General features: G+C 32.8%; 1 protein-coding gene across 1 annotated transcript; it reads left to right on the top strand.

The window, feature by feature from the left end:
* Nucleotides 1-1,012: 1,012 nt before the first annotated feature.
* LOC143046044 (solute carrier family 49 member 4 homolog) lies at nt 1,013-17,116 on the top strand. The gene is made up of 12 exons (XM_076219006.1): nt 1,013-1,308; nt 3,071-3,161; nt 4,212-4,375; nt 5,266-5,308; nt 5,498-5,541; nt 6,336-6,380; nt 7,193-7,322; nt 8,219-8,327; nt 10,109-10,176; nt 14,573-14,691; nt 15,680-15,862; nt 16,983-17,116. Exons 1-12 carry the CDS (start codon nt 1,062-1,064, stop codon nt 17,099-17,101), a joined length of 1,362 nt encoding a protein of 453 aa, XP_076075121.1. The 5' UTR covers nt 1,013-1,061; the 3' UTR covers nt 17,102-17,116.
* Nucleotides 17,117-17,446: the final 330 nt, after the last annotated feature.

Raw genomic sequence — 17,446 nt, 5'->3', positions numbered from 1 at the left:
TTTTACATAAGAAAATGCCTGTACCAAGCCAGGAATATGACAGTAGTTATCCATTCATTTGATGTGTTTGAGCTTTTGATTTTGCCATTTGATTAGGGACTTTCCGTTTTGTATTTTCATCGGAGGTCAGTATTTTGGTGATTTGACCTTTTTCATTGCAAATTGGTCGGTCAAGACGAATAATTGTAAGGCGGTACGGTCATTATAGAGTCCTACATACCAATCGACTGAAGACGAGGTACATAATAGTCGCAATTACTTTTAAAAAAAATCTAATAATTATTCTTCGGTATATTGAAAACAAAAATCACTTCTAGAAATAGTCACAATCGTTTGGTACGAATGAGGTATAAGGATTTACATAGTTTGCATGTATCGTTCTAATTGCCTCTTTGCATATGTCGTACTAAATAAGTGAGATAGCAAGGGTGAGGTTGGGTCCATTTATTTCTTAACCTAGTGTTTGAACGTGAACTGTTGATGTAGATATTTCTAAACGATAGAAGGGAGATAAGCGTTGAGTTATACGTTTAAATTCGGAAGAGTATTGATTGAAATTTAGTCATCATTTCTGGAATGCATACGCAAAAAAAATACTAATTTCCTAAATGAAGTCGAATGGACCAATTATGTCGGTTTGCTTACTCTTTGTCAGAAAAATGACATACCGATTATTAAAAAAATGATTTCATATGTTTATGACTTAGCAATATTTGCACGGAACTTGTGTTTACGTTTGCATAAGTTTATGTTCATCGCCAGTGTCACAAATGCTGACTAGAGATAAAGATATCGTTTGTTTCCAGTACTTCTTTTAAAATTATTTAACATCGAATTTTGACTTTTAAATTTTAAAATGAAAATAGACTGCTATTTTCAACTCATCTATATATTACAATTTGCCCATGTGACCAAAACGTCGGATCACCTTCCAGATTTTTGTTATCGAAACATACAGATAAAATTGAAGATAAACGGGACAATAATATAACCTAGTTATTTCATGATAATATTAAAATAATACATTTAATAATAAAATCTCACACGTTGTGCATAATGAAATGGACGTGCAGTTGTTACATGACTGCACAAAACCTAAGCTTTACCGTAGCCGTTGGTATGTGTTGAGTTGCCTTTCGTTATTGTCCTGCATACAGAACGTTATATGGGTGGGGTATGGACCCGTGGCACAATCAGCTAAAGCTGTCTTTCAGTGGTCGGACAGTATGGTTGATATGTTAGTTAACTTTGGGAACATATCATGTATAATTTGTATACTTCCAGCTTCATGGATGTTAGATCTAAAAGGTTAGTTTACAGAAAGTTTTGTAAGTTTTTAATGCCATGCTAATTTTCTTTTTTTCCAATCTGATATGGCAGATTAATGATTTGATATAAAACTAATTATCAATTTGCATACTGTTCAATGTGTTTTTGTTTTTTATAATTTGTGTTCCATTCTTTAAGAACATGTATATGTTCATTTTGTAACAGTTCAATGATTTGACTTTATTTTAATGAAAAATACTTTCTTACTTATAAATTAGCAGTTTTAGAAATATATTATATATTGTCAGTCCTTAATCACCAACGCAAAAAGGTTTTATATGTATAAAGTAAAATATCGTAAATACCGAACTTCAAGAAAAATCCTAAACGGAAAGTCTCCTATCAAATGACAAAATCAACAGCTTAAATACACCATAAAAAATGCCGAGCTACAAAGAAAATTCTCAACGGAATGTCCTTTGGCAAATGGCAAAATCAAATGCTCCAACGAATGGATCACACATGTCATATTCTTGACTTGTTACAGGCATTCCCTTATGTTAAAAAGATGGTTTTATAGCTAGCTACTTAGATGCGGTTGGAAAATAAACAGAATAATTATTCTATCAACCAATACGCAGCACGTAAATTTGATTCTATTTAATCTATTAACCAATACGCAGCACGTAATTTTGATTCTGATATATCGTTTAAGAATAATTGTTTGTTTTATTCTTCTTCTTATGAGAAAACTTCTTCGACATTTATATCAAATCACAACAAAGAACTAAAAAAAACAGCTTTCAAATATTTGAAATGTGAATTGTTGCTTTTTTATATTGAGAATAGAAATTGACAGATGTCTTTGCATACATCTATCAAACTATACAATTAAACAAATCTTTGTTCATTCTAGATCTATAATTGGGTTACTGTTCACTTTCGATGTCGCCGGTTATCCCACTTTGAATGTTGCAGAAATTTTTATTGTGAATGCCTAATAACATTCATGATTTTACCTTTTCATATCACTCTAGTTATGATGATGTATTCAACCCTTGTTCGATTCCACTACTGGTGGACGTTTCTTCCATGAGGGTTACTTTATAATGATTTATTTTTTTGTAGACATAAAAAAAATCACAAAAATACTGAATTCAAAACGGAATGTCCCTAATCAAATGGCAAAATCAAAAGTTCAAACACATCAAACGAATGAATAACAACTGTCATACTCCTGACTTGATACAGGCATTTTCTAATGTAGAAAATGGGGGATTGAATCTGGTTTTCAAGCTAGCTAAACCTCTCACTTGTATGACAGTCGCATCAAATTCCTTCATATTGACAACAATGCGGGAACAAAACAAACAGACATAATAGGTAAAAATGTCTAAAATACAGCAGTCAACATTCTGTAATAATCTTAATCACTAAAGAAAAAAAACAAATATGTAAACAAGAAGTACATATTGGTATAAAGACCAAGCATAATAATTAAATTTAAAGACAAAAATACACAAATTTACCATAGTACAATAACACAATGACAGGATGTATAAGTACATAAAATATCATTGATATGTTAATTTACTGTTTATAAAATGTTGAATTATTCGAAACATTACTGTTCTTCAACCACAAGGCAAAAAATGCCTCAGTTGTTTTTAGCACAAAAAGAAGATATTCCAGGTACAAATGTGTAATCTGTTCAATAGCATATGATTTATCTGATGTTTATGAAATCATAACTTTGTTTTTCATTCGTAATCAATTTTTAATGTTTTACTGTTGTAAACAGGCCTGAGAACGTCAATGATGTGGGCAACGTTTCTAATCGCTGTAGGATCAGGATGTAGATGTTTATCATCGGAACCGTCTACTGCCACGTGGTAAGACTATATATAAGTATCAGACTCACTTCAACAGGGGCGAAAGAAAAGAAGTACGCATCACTTTCTGCTTTTTATTTGATGTCCTCAATCTAAATAAATCAATGTTTAAATTTCGACTTACATCCTGAAATTAACAATGGCGGTCGGTTGAAACCAATACTTTAAAACGAAAGCTCCCCCATTGTGAAATCTTTTTTTCTATGAAGCCTTATTCCAGCAGCGACTGTATAAGGGGTATATATCTGTAAGTTGATATGATATTCCAGGGCTTGATTTCCTTGATTGAGTATTACTGCTCACAAGGAAGCTATCAAACCAAGAGTTCCAAGTGTTGAAATTGATATCCCTTATAAATTTTACGGACGACACTACGAGGTGGTTGATCGTTATGAAATATCTGTTTGACAGATGACGGCGGATGTGTTCCAATAGTCATAACCACAGTCCAGTCATCTTTTCCCGGAATATGATCTACCGAATTAGACTTATCATCAGATGTGTACTTACATAAGCAACACGACAAGTGCCACATATGTAGCAGGATCTGTTTACCCCTTCTGAGCAACTAAGACCACCCCTATGGTTTTGATGGGATTCATGCTGCTCAGTCTTAGTTTTATTTGTTGTGCTTTGTAAACTGTTGTTAGTCTTTTTGTATTTTATATGTTTTGGCCGTGGAGTGATCGTGTGCTTTCGACTTTGAGTTTGAATATGTCTTTGGTATCTTTTGTCCCTCTTTTTCTTCGTTTTGAAACAGCCATGAAGTACACATCCAATAGATCTAGTGTACATAAATCATTAACAGTCTGAGAAAAAATATGTTTTATGTAATGTCAAAATATATACATTGCAGTTGATGTGTTTCGATTTTAGTTTGTAATCCGGAATTGTTTTCTCTCAATCGATTTGTGACTGTTGAACAGAGGTATACTACTGTTGCCTTTATTTATCAATAAATATACAAGTATTGCACCATATAACCTGTATTCCTCGTCATGTAAATTTTAACAATTATATCTTCTTCAACAATAAAATTTATTTCACTAGGTTGGTTTCGATTGGCCAGACTGTAAATGGAGTCAGCGGAACTGTAGCGTTTGCAGGTCCTTCTTTGTTATCAGAGACCTGGTTCCCGCCTAATGAAAGAGCTACGGCAACGGCTATATCATTACTGTTTACCTCTGTTGGGGGTGCAGTGGCCTTTATTATAGGTATTTATAAGTAATTTCAATCTATTTTCTTAAAAAAATAAACAGTTTTGAATATGCAATGAGACTGTTTGAAAGTTTGATACTATTTTGGTTTCCTCTTATTAAGACTAATGACATATTAATATTGTTAAATCTTAGTTATTTCCCAACATAATGCATATCCTTATGCAAAATAATAGTTGTAAAATATAGGACACCTTATTGCAATTTAGATTTTATTTATTCGCTTTGACTATAAATCATTTGTTATATAAAGTGATTTAAAATCATACATAATCATACTTAGGAACTAAGATAATTCTTTTAAGTTAAAAGAAGATGTGGTGTGATTGCCAATGAGACAACTCTCCACAAGAGACGAAAATGACACAGAAATTAAGAACTATAGGTCACCTTACGGCCTTCAGCAATGAGCAAAGCCCATATCGCATAGTCAGCTATAAATTAAAAGGTCCCGGAATGACAATGTAAAACAGTTCAAACGAGAAGACTAACGGCCTTATTTATTTCAAAAAATGAACGAAAAACAAATATGTAACACATAAACAAACGACAACTACTGAATTACAGGCTCCTGACTTGGGACAGGCACATACATACATAATGTGACTGGGTTAAACATGTTAGCGGGATCCCATCCCTCCAACTAACCAAGGACAGTGGTATAACAGTACAACATAAGAAGTTCATATAATTAGTTATGAAAGGTACCAGGATTATAATTAAATACACCATAAGCGCGTTTTGTCTACATAAGACTCATCTAAACCTTTTAGATTAGTGGTGGGGATTTGTAAACAATTTTATTTCATAAATATCAAATATACGTTTCTCGTTTTAACTTATTTACTGTTGAAAAATAATACTAGAAGTAGTTTTGTCCATTTCAGGTCCACAAGTTGTATCGGAACCTAAGTATATTAACTGTACAAGGTAACTTTGTTTAAATTTTATCTTGAATTTACACCCAAGTACATATGTTGATGTACTTAAATATCAAAATATTCTTTCAATGAACAAAAACAAAATTTTGCTGAATTTTCTTGCCATTCTTACCAATTCACAATATGACTAAAATATGTCATTTAAATTTTAAATCCAGTACAATAATTTAATTTGTAGAAATATCAGCACTTGTTATTCAGCTAATTCTACATTATTGTCAAGTGAGTATTTTTATATCATCCACTTAAAAGGATCCATAAAATGGTTCACAGGCTGTCTAGAAAACGGTTAAAAATCTTATCCTTTACCATGAATATACAATTGCCAAGAAAAAAAAGACCAAAACACAGACAAATATGACAAAACATTAGCTGGATTTGGCAAAATTTTTGGGAATTTTGGTCCTCAATGCTCTTCAACTTCGTACTTTATTTGGACTTTTTAACTTTTTTGGAATCGAGCGTCACTGATAAGTCTTTTGTAGACGAAACGCACGTCTGGCGTATATACAAAATTTAGTCCTGATATCTATGATGAGTTTATTTACATAGAAAACTACTAATACTGCGAAACGCGAACACTCTACAACCTAAACCATAAAAGGGGATAAACATAGGCACTCCAAGAGTGAATCTCCTTAACTATTTCTAAAGGAGTTATTCTGTGTATAGATTGCAATAACTATTTGTATTACATTTTCATCAATAGTATTGGTATGTCAAAGGCCAGCCCATCAATATGCAGTTCGGGAACAATTGGAAGACTGTACCATTCCAACTTCATTTGTAATGACCATTAAAGGCACTGGAAATTGAAAAATTGCAAATTATGATTTGGTTTCCAACATTTATGGTTTCATCTAAGCTATTTTTCATCAATGAAGACAAGATTTTTTGTCTGAACTTCTTTAATATTATAAAAGTTTAATACATATTTCTTTGAATCATATCACATTTTGATCGATACGAGCATTGCTTTTGGACAATTAACGCATATGAGAAGTACTTTCCTTCAGATCTGGCTACACTCCGAGATGAAATAATGCTGTTGAATTACATAGGTATGTTTAACTCTGCATTTTACTGTCTAGATATATTATCAAATATGAAGTGGCTCTAACTCAGTTGACTTCATTATTGAAAATAAAACTTAACAATAGTGGTTGGCATAATGGTGCAGAAACCTTTAATAAAAACTTGGTCCCGCCTAATTTTTGTATAGGGGTTTGTGTTCTTTTTCTTTTCTTTTTTTTTTTTTGTGTTTATGCAAAGAAAAAAAATGTTTCTCTATAGGAAGTTGTCGGAGTAAGACAAATGAAGACATCATATATTTTGTATATCTTTATAAGTTTTGTTGCTTTCTGTTTGACAAAAACAAAAAGTGTATTAGTATATCTAGAATAGTCTTTACATAAATAAGTTGAATATGTCTTTAAAACATCTGTCTATTCATAGATCTTGCTTACACAGGAAAAACTTACCAAATGGATTGGATATGGTACATTAAAAAATACCCAACAAAGGGATTTATAGTTGGAAATGTACAATATATATTTCTAACCTATATGTTTAGATTTTTAAGTTTTTTTTCTTTCTTTAATTTAAACATGACCTCTTTTGGCTTTACTAGAATTAAACATATTTTATTTACTTAACAAATGCATTCATAAAAATATCAAACGTTTGATTACGTAAATAATAACATAACATATCTTGAAAAACGATATTTCAATTCATATATAAGACACATGAAATTAAAACAGTGAGTATAAAAAACTAACCTAACTTACGAATTTTCTAATACATACAATGTGAATTTATGTTAACTATCATTTTTAATTTCTATTTCATTTAAAATATGATTTGAATTCAGAATTTGGAGTGGCAGCTTTATTGATGATAACTGTATTCATATATTTCCCTAACGCGCCTCCAACACCACCTAGTGAAACGGCTGGTATGAAGCGAACAGATTTTAAAGCAGGCACCAAAAAACTCTTCAAGTAAGAGAGAAAAAAAAGTTGCATAAAAACATAAAAAGTTAAAACACATTTGTCATTATTGCTCAGATTTTATTATCAAAAGACCAATCCGCTGATGTGTTGGTGAAAAGACATCCTCACGTCTTATAAAAAAGAAGATGTGGTATGATTGCCAATGAGGCAACTATCCACCAAAGACCAAAATGACACATACATTAACAACTATAGGTCACCGTACGGCATTCAACAATGAGCAAAGCCCATACCGCATAGTCAGCTATAAAAGGTCCCGATAAGACAATGTAAAACAATTCAAACGCGAAAACTAACGGCCTTATTTGTGAACGAAAAACAAATATGTAACACATAAACAAACGACAATCACTGAATTACAGGCTCCTAACTTGGGACAGGCACATACATAAATAATGTGGCGGGGTTAAACATGTAAGTGGTATCCCAACCCTCCCCTAACCTGGGACAGTGGTATAACAGTACAACATAAGAACAAACTATAAAAATCAGTTGAAAAAGGCTTAACTCATCAGATGGACAAAAAATACAAGTAGACGTTGCCGGGTACTGATACATCCCGACACAAAAAGACACAATGAACAGATCTTAGAGTACTCGCAGTTATCTGACAGCTAGTTCAAAGCCACTAACAACTAATAAGAAATATCTTTTCATGATAGATTTCAAGCACCATCTTCATGACCAGAACAGGAAGACCCTACATCGTGTACTGTCCAGAACAAACTACAAAATTTAATTGCCAGAAAAGTACTGTTAATGAAATTCCCAGATGTGTGTGTGTGTGTGTGTTCTTTTTTGTTTGAATTATATGTATTATTATATTCCTTTGTTTATTTACGGATCTTGAAGTTTTGGCTATTATATTCCTTTGTTTATTTTAGGATGTTGAAATTTTGGCACATTGCTTTTATGTTTGCCATTCCTTCTGGAGTCTATGGTTCATGGGGGTCGGTGTTAGATGTAAACTTGAAACCTTTTGGAATCTCACAGGTACGTGATGGCAATTTTAATGCCTTCAAACGTTTAGTATGTTATAAATTGTTTTAGAGTTTAGAATACCGTTTTGTTCCTGTTGTTCCTTTGTTTTCCTCTTATAGTTGATGTGTTTCCCTTGGTTTTTTGTTTGAAACCCGGATTTGTTTTCTTTCAATCGATTCATGGGTTTTGCACACCGGTATTCTACAGTTGCCTTTATTTATCTATTTTTGTATGGTGAAAGTTAAACAAAAATCAGATTAAAATCGCACCAATGATACCTGCGAAAGGTCTCTCATGAATGATCACAGCAACTTTTAAGATCATTGAAGTAGAAGAATATGACCATATAAATATATAATTTGTTGTGAATGTGTTTGCAATTATTGTATATACTAGAACACACTCGCGAAATTGCGGGCATATTCAGCTTGTGAACTGTTGTAGGATGATTTTTTGTAAAAGATATTATGTATCGCGAGTTTCATAAAAGGTATCAAACGCCCTCTCTCTTTTTCCAAAGTCCGATATTTGTTTCCTTTCTGTTGAATTCAATTATTTTTCGTGTTTCTGGCCTCAGACCATAATTATTCTTTTCCTTTGCGCCACTTTCAAATATGAAAGAAATGTAACTGCATATATATAGACCATTACTGATTAGTTTATTAAAATATGCTTCTAGGACATTCCATCAGTGTTTTTTTTTCTTTTGAGATCCTTATTAACATGTCAATGGTAGGATATGAATCTTGTATAAATGACTAAGACCAACTAAGGGGTGGTAGGAGGGGTCCTGATCCCGAAATCCCGGGGTTACAAACATGAAATTCCGAAATGCAAAATTTAGAGAAATTCATATCCAGAGATCCCGCAATCGAAAAATATATTCCTTAATCCCATAAGGTTCAATCACCAAATCCCGTGCTTAAAAACACACGACCTGACGTCCCCAAAAAGTCCTGCCTCCCTCTAATCTCTACCTACTTTCATTTTTGCCAAATCACTACTTTGACTTTCAACAATAAATTGTTATGCTTTATGGGCATTATGTTCTCTAGTCTGTGCATCTGTGCGTTCGTTTGTTTGTTCGTTCGCCCGTCTGTCCGGCTTCAGGTTAAAGGCTTTGGTCGAGGTAGTTGTTGATTAAGTTGAAGTCCAATAAATTTAAACCTTTGTAATATATAGTGCCGATGTGGCATCCCTGTACTTTGGATACATTCTTGTTTCCACATGTTCTACTTATTTTAATATATATGCAACTGGTATGACCCCTTAAATAGTAAACATTCCAAAGAATACAGAGAGTCTCTATATATATTAAAGAATAATACTCGTAGTTTACATGTAGATAAACGCGAAAAATAATTGTCCTGTCTCCGGAGGTATAAAAGTTGTGGTTCTTGCGATCTAAACACCATCATCATGATATGGAGAACGCTCTGATTGGCTTATTTATTTTTCATTTTTGTTATCTATCATACGATTGGTTGTACTTGTGAATGTTTCAAACCGGAAGTCTTGTCTATGACTTAAAGTTAGGCTGATGACGGAATCAATATCCGGACTCCGTTTTTGTCGTTTTTCTCCAAAAATAACTCAAGTCGTAAGAATGAATGACAAATGCGACTACGCGTGTTACCTATAGAACACCGAGGCATGCTGATTTATTTATCGTGGAAGGAAGAGAAGCGACACACAAAACGAGGTCTTCTCGTTTAATAGTATAGAAGTTATGCAAAACACTCTTTTATGTCAAGAGATGTCTAACGTCAACATGTTCTTCTTATATCTGATAGAAAGAAGCTGGTTGGCTAGACTTTTATGGAAGCATTGGCGGGACAATATTTGGAATTCTTCTTTCAAGGTACAGTAAATTAAAAGGAATCACAATAAGTCTGTTGGTGCTGGCAAATGAAATATATAAATCTGATATATCGATGACAGGATGGTGTTTTAGAAAGTAAAAATAGTGTCTTTCAGTTGAAAACAAAACTATACGTCAAAGGGGATGATTTCAGCTTCCCACTTGTGAATTTTCCATTTCTATGTAGTATAATTCCAGCAGTGCCTGCTTACGGAATAGTTATCTCCCAATTGATGCGTTATTCCCGGTGTCATATGGTATTTTGAACCCCCTAAAAATGGAACCCGGGGTCAAAATACCATGCGGTAAAATGACCCCAGGGTCATCATACCGCATGGTATTTTGACCCCGGGATCATCTTTCACATATGGTATTTTGACCCCCCCCTGCGGTATATTGAACCCCCCCCCCCCTGTTTTTGATGAATAGTATTGCAGATAATTTAATTTCCAATTTATTGGCTATTATTTTTTTTTTATTTGAGGTATACCGCAGGGGGGGGGGGGGGGGTCAAAATACCATGGCTATGTAAAATTTTTCAAAATATCTTTTTCAGTATGCTAAATACATACAAACTACTTATTATAGTATTATTACTATGTTAAGGAGTTAGAATAGCTAGAATCTTTTAAACTGAAGGGTATGGTAGGGGGTTCAATATGCCGCAGGGGGGTCAAAATACCATGGCTAAGTAAAATTTTCAAATTATTTTTTCCAGTATCTTTAATACATACAAACTACTTATTGGAGTATTATAACAATGTTTATGAGTTAGAATAGCTTGGATTTTTGAAATTCAAGGTCTATAGTAGGGGGTTCAATGTACCGCAGGGGGGTCAAAATACCATGGCTAAGTAAAATTTTCAAAATATCTTTTCCAGCATGTTTTATACATACAAACTACTTATTGGAGTATTATCACAATGTTAAGGAGTTAGAATAGCTAGAATTTTTTTAGTTTAAGGTCTATAGTAGGGGGTTCAATATACCGCAGGGGGGTCAAAATACCATGGGTAAGTAAAATTTTCAAAACATCTTTTCCATCATGTTCAATAAATACACACTACTTATTAGAGTATTATTACCATGTTAAGGAGTTATAATAGCTAGAATTTTTGAAATTCAAGATCTATAGTAGGGAGTTCAAAATTTTACTACAGCCATGGTATTTTGACACCCCTGCCATGGTATATTGAACCCCCTGCGGTATATTGAACCCTCGACTTTAGACCTTTAATTCAAAAATTCTGGCAGTTCTAACTCTTTTATGTAGTTAGAATACACCAATAAATAGTTTGTATGTATTAGACTTGCTGGAAAAGATACTTTAAGAATTTTACTTTGCCATGGTATTTTGACCCCCCTGTGGTATATTTAACCCCCTACTCTAGACCTTTAATTTAAAAAATTCTGGCAATTCTAACTCTTTTATGTAGTTAGAATACACCAATAAGTGTTTGTATTTATTAAACTTGCTGGAAAAGATATTTTGAAAATTTTACTTTGACCAGCTGGTATTTTGACCCCCTGCGGTATATTGAACGGGGCCCTTACTCTAGACCTTAAATCTTTAAAAATCTGGCAGTTCTAACTCTTTTATGTAGTAAGAATGCACCAATAAGTAGTTTGTATTTATTAAACTTGCTGGAAAAGATATTTTAAAAATGTTACCTTCACCTGGTATTTTGACCCCCTGCGGTATATTGAACGGGCCTTTACTCTAGACCGTTAATCTTTGAAAATCTTGCAGTTCTAACTCTTTTATATAGTAAGAATACACCAATAAGTAGTTTGTATTTATTAAACTTGCTGGAAAAAAATATTTTAAAAATTTCACTTTGCCATGGTATTTTGACCCCCCTGTGGTATATTTAACCCCCTACTCTAGACCTTTAATTTTAAAAAATGCTGGCAATTCTAACTCTTTTATGTAGTTAGAATACACCAATAAGTGTTTGTATGTATTTAACTTGCTGGAAAAGATATTTTGAAAATTTTTCTTTGCCATGGTATTTTGACCCCCCTGTGGTATATTGAACACCCTACTCTAGACCTTCAATTTCAAAAAATCTAGCAATTCTAACTCTTTTATGTAGTTAGAATACACCAATAAGTAGTTTGAATTAATTAAACTTGCTTGAAATGATATTTTGAAAATTTTACTTTGACCAGCTGGTATTTTGACCCTCTGCGGTATATTTAACCCCTACTCTAGACCTTTAATTTAAAAAATTCTGGCAATTCTAACTCTTTTATGTAGTTAGAATACACCAATAAGTGTTTGTATTTATTAAACTTGCTGGAAAAGATATTTTGAAAATTTTACTTTGACCAGCTGGTATTTTGACCCCCTGCGGTATATTGAACGGGCCCTTACTCTAGACCTTTAATCTTTAAAAATCTGGCAGTTCTAACTCTTTTATGTAGTAAGAATACACCAATAAGTAGTTTGTATTAATTAAACTTGCTGGAAAAGATATTTTAAAAATTTTACTTTCACCTGGTATTTTGACCCCCTGCGGTATATTGAACGGGCTCTTACTCTAGACCTTTAATCTTTAAAAATCTGGCAGTTCTAACTCTTTTATGTAGTAAGAATACACCAATAAGTAGTTTGTATTTATTAAACTTGCTGGAAAAGATATTTTGAAAATTTTACTTTGCCATGGTATTTTGACCCCCCTGCGGTAAATTGAACCCCCTACTCTAAACCTTTAATTTTAAAAATTCTGGCAATTCTAACTCTTTTACGTAGTTAGAATACACCAATAAGTAGTTTGTATGTATTTAACTTACTGGAAAAGATATTTTGAAAATTTTTCTTTGCCATGGTATTTTGACCCCCCTGCAGTATATTGAACACCCTACTCTAGACCTTTAATTTAAAAGAATCTGACAATTTTAACTCTTTTAAGTAGTAAGAATACACCAATAAGTAGTTTGTATGTATTTTTAACTTGCTGGAAAAGATATTTTGAAAATTTTACTTTGCCATGGTATTTTGACCCCCTCCCCCTTTTTTACCATGGAAAATCAAAACTACCCTTATATATATATATATATATATATATATATATATATATATATATATATATATATATATATATATATATATATATATATATATATATATATATATATATACATATGTTATAATTACAAATAATTAAAGCATTCAAGCTACATATGGTCTTGTTATAATGTGTCAATAAGTATTTTGAATGAAATTTTGTTGGTAAAGACTTTAGAGTACTTATACCAAGCAAAGATATTTCTTTTAATTAATCATGGAAAATGATTTTTTAATCTATGATAAGCTTTAGAATAATGTATAATGTTCTAATAATCATCTAGGATGAAAAAAACAGGGGGTTCAATTTACCATGGGGGTTCAATTTTCCATACAGGGGGGGAGGGTTCAATTTACCATGGGGGTCAATTTACCATAGCGGTATTTTGACCCCGGGGTCAATTTACCATGGGGTTCAAAATACCATATGACACCGGGCTTGTTTTTTCTTTCATGATTTCCTTGAAAGGGAGTTGCTGCTCACAAGGAAGCTATTAAACCAAGAGTCCCAAATAGTGAAGTTGAAATCATCCCTTCGTAAATTCTACGGACGCCATCACAAGTTGGATGTCCGTTATGGAATATCCGTAAGTATAAAGTTGAAGAGCATTGAGGACCCAAAACTCCAAAAAGTTGTGCCAAATATAAGGGAACAGCTCATTGTATAAGGGAACAGTCGATTAACTTTGAGGGGTTTAACAATGGTTTTTTTTTTTAAATGTGAGAATCAAAACATATAAGCATCAACAATACAGCCAAATCTGTTTGATGTCAACTAAATTTATCTAAATTATTTAAGTCATGATAGTACGGACATACATGTACCAACGACAAAGGTGAATAGTTCCTGCGTGTACTGAGGTCAATATACTTGTACAAGCGATTCGTTTGATCTTAGATTCCAATTGTCTATCTAACTAAATATATCATCTTCCAGAAAACCCTAACATTACGAATTTGTATTGGTGTCGACTTCTGCAGACTCTCAGTAAATTACGGTATAACATTACATAGAACTGTAATTTTATTTTTTAATCTATCAAATAGTTTTAATAATAATTTATTAAAATAGGTGCGAAGTACTAGAGGGACATTCAAACTCGAAAACAAACAGACACCGCCTTGGCTAAGAAAAAGAATATCAAACAAACAATAGTACACAACATAGAAACCTAAAGACTGATCAACACGAATCCCATCAAAAACGAGGGTGCTCGTATAAGTACAAACCCGGTAACAATTCTTATTCGGTAGGTCACATTTGGGAAAAGGAGAAGGGACTGTAGTGACTGCTACTTATTAATTTTGTTATTGAAAACATTTCAGATTTTCGGACATTTTTATGAAAAGAATAAAGTCCTTCCTTGTTGTAGTGTATTCTGTGGCAGCACTATTCTTTGTCATCTTTACGCTAATGTGTACGAAAATCATACATTCTCATACAGGTGAGTACGGATTTTTATACCCAGTCAGCTAGTTTTGCAATATGGATTTCTTTTACACATTCCCAGTGTCCATTCAATTTTATTTTATTTTTAGCTCACCTGGCCCAGAGTGCCAAGTGATCTTTTCTCATCACTTGGCGTCCGTCGTCCGTCTTCGTCCGTCGTCGCTAACTTTTACAAAAATCTTCTCCTCTGAAACTACTGGGCCAAATTTAACCAAACTTGGCCACAATCATCATTGGGATATCTAGTTTAAAAAATGTATCCGGTGACCTGGCCAACTAACCACGATGGCCGCCATGGCTAAAAATAGAACATAGGGGGTAAAATGAAGATTTTGGCTTATAACTCTGAAACTAAAGCATTTAAAGCAAATCTGCCTGGGTAAAATTGTTTATCAAGTCAAGATCTATCTGCCCTAATATTTTCAGATGAATTGCACAACTGGTTGTTGGGTTGCTGCCACCCAATTGGTAATTTTTAAGGAAATTTTGCCGTTTTGGTTATTATCTTGAATACTATCATAGATAGAGATAATCTGTAAACAGCAATAATGTTCAGCAAAGTAAGATCTACAAATAAGTCAACATGACCAAAATGGTCAGTTGACCCCTTATGCAGTTATTGTTTATAGTCAATTTTTAACAATTTTCATTAATTTAGTAATTTTTTGTAAATTTTTACAAAATATTTTCCTCTGTCTGTAACTAAAGGGCGAAGTTTATTACAGATAGAGAAAATTGTAAGTAGCAAGAATGTTCAGTAAAATAAGATTTACAAATACATCACCATCACCAAAACACATTTTTGTCATGAATCCATCTGTGACCTTTGTTTAATATGCACATATACCAAGGTGAGCGACACAGGCCCTTAAGAGCCTCTAGTTTTTTTGTTTTTTTTTTTTTTGGGGGGGGGGGGGGTTGTTTTTTTAATGCAGTATTATTTATAAAAAAAATCCTTTTTATCTTGTAACATTAATTTGTAGGAGTTCTTTATTTCACTTGTATTGGAGGAAGTACATTAGTGGGCGGAGCAATGCCGCTATTTTTCGAACTTAGCTGTGAGACAACATATCCAATAGCGGAAGGTGTTACGACTGGTCTCTTGACACTAGCATTAAATGTAACTGGAAGCATGTTTTTACTTCTTTCATTAATACCAAACATTGGTAAGTATCTTAAATATTCTCATTTAATTGTACTTCACCGAAACATATATCGTAACATTATTTTTTTTCTCTGATAAATCATGAATTGAACGCAAGCTGTAGCGTTGACACGATCGCTACATTTATTTTGTTTTATCAATTTGCAGCTGCTTAACCTTTAAAAAACAAGCTGACCATTAAAAGTGAATTTGGACTGCCGGTTTGTCGTCTCATTGATATTTTTATATATTTATTTAGGAGGCAGAAATACGGTATTATTAAAAAAAATATTCGCATCAGTACCTAAGCGATACTTTAAAGGAAATCAATGTAAATCGCTATATTACATTATCTTTCAATTTGGTGAACTTTTTTTTCATTAGATGAATATAAAAAAGAAGATGTGGTATGATTGCCAATGAGACAAATGTCCATAAGAGACCAAAATGACACAGACATTAACAAGTATAAGTCACCGTACGGCTTCAACAACGAGCAAAGCCCATACCGCATAGTCAGCTATAAAATGCCCCGATATGACAATGTAAAACAATTCAAACGAGAAATCTAACGGCCTAATTTATATAAAAAAATGAAAATAATTACGAAAACTTCGTTGTTTAGAATTTTTATAACAAATGCTTCATCTAAAGAATTCTATCAGAAACTTATTTCAATTCCCTATTGTCAATAACAAACAAAGAGGGTAAAGCTAAGAAAACATGACAAAAAGATATATTCAAGACAACGAACAACAATGAAATAAAACGCACATATATTCAATGAATATCTGTGTTCAAATGTTTGTTGTTTTGTTTTTTTTTTAGTTTTTTCATCTTGAAAGAACTTAGTTTTATGTTTTAATTCTACTGAATTTAGTCAAAAACGGACTGACCTAATACTGCATGAAAAACACATCAACATCTTTTTCTATTTTGAGTTTTTATTGTGCACGCGGTTTCAGCATTGTGTATTGCTGACATGTGCACTCTAAACCAGTTTAATCTTTTTTTTTTTAGAAAGAGCGTTTCCAGTGTTGTCCAACGTGTTTTGACATTTTTGTGTACCATTCTCGACCGATGTTCCTTAGTCAGTACTGTATCATTTGTTATTTATTCATAATTTTTTATTTCAATTTTAGGATCAATATGGCCAAACTGGACATTGATAGGCTGCATAGTTATTACAGTACCAATGTTGATAGCATTCAAAGCTGATTACAAACGAATAGATGTTGATGTTGATAATAAACCGGATTGATATTTTTTTTTTTTATTATAGTGGTGTTTGCTTAATATGTTTTCTGATAGTTTGGACACTTAAGAAAGCATTGAGTTTGATAATTGTAAAGTTTTCTGATTCTATCTGCTTTTAAAAAAGTAGCTACGTTATAGGAGTTCTTTATTTCACTTGTATTGAACTTTCTATTTCTATGTAGCAACATTCCAGCAACACCTGCACATTACGGAGTATAAATTTCCCTATTGACACGATATTCCCGGGCTTGTATTTCCTATCATGATTTCCTTGATAGAGAATTGCTGCTCACAAGGAAGTTATTAAACCAAGAGTTCCAAATGGCGAAGTTGAAATCATCCCTTCGTA

This window comes from Mytilus galloprovincialis, chromosome 9 (assembly GCF_965363235.1).
Source record: "Mytilus galloprovincialis chromosome 9, xbMytGall1.hap1.1, whole genome shotgun sequence".
Taxonomy (NCBI): domain Eukaryota; kingdom Metazoa; phylum Mollusca; class Bivalvia; order Mytilida; family Mytilidae; genus Mytilus; species Mytilus galloprovincialis.
Note: the sequence above shows the minus strand (reverse complement) of the source record. Positions and strands in the feature narration are given on the sequence as shown.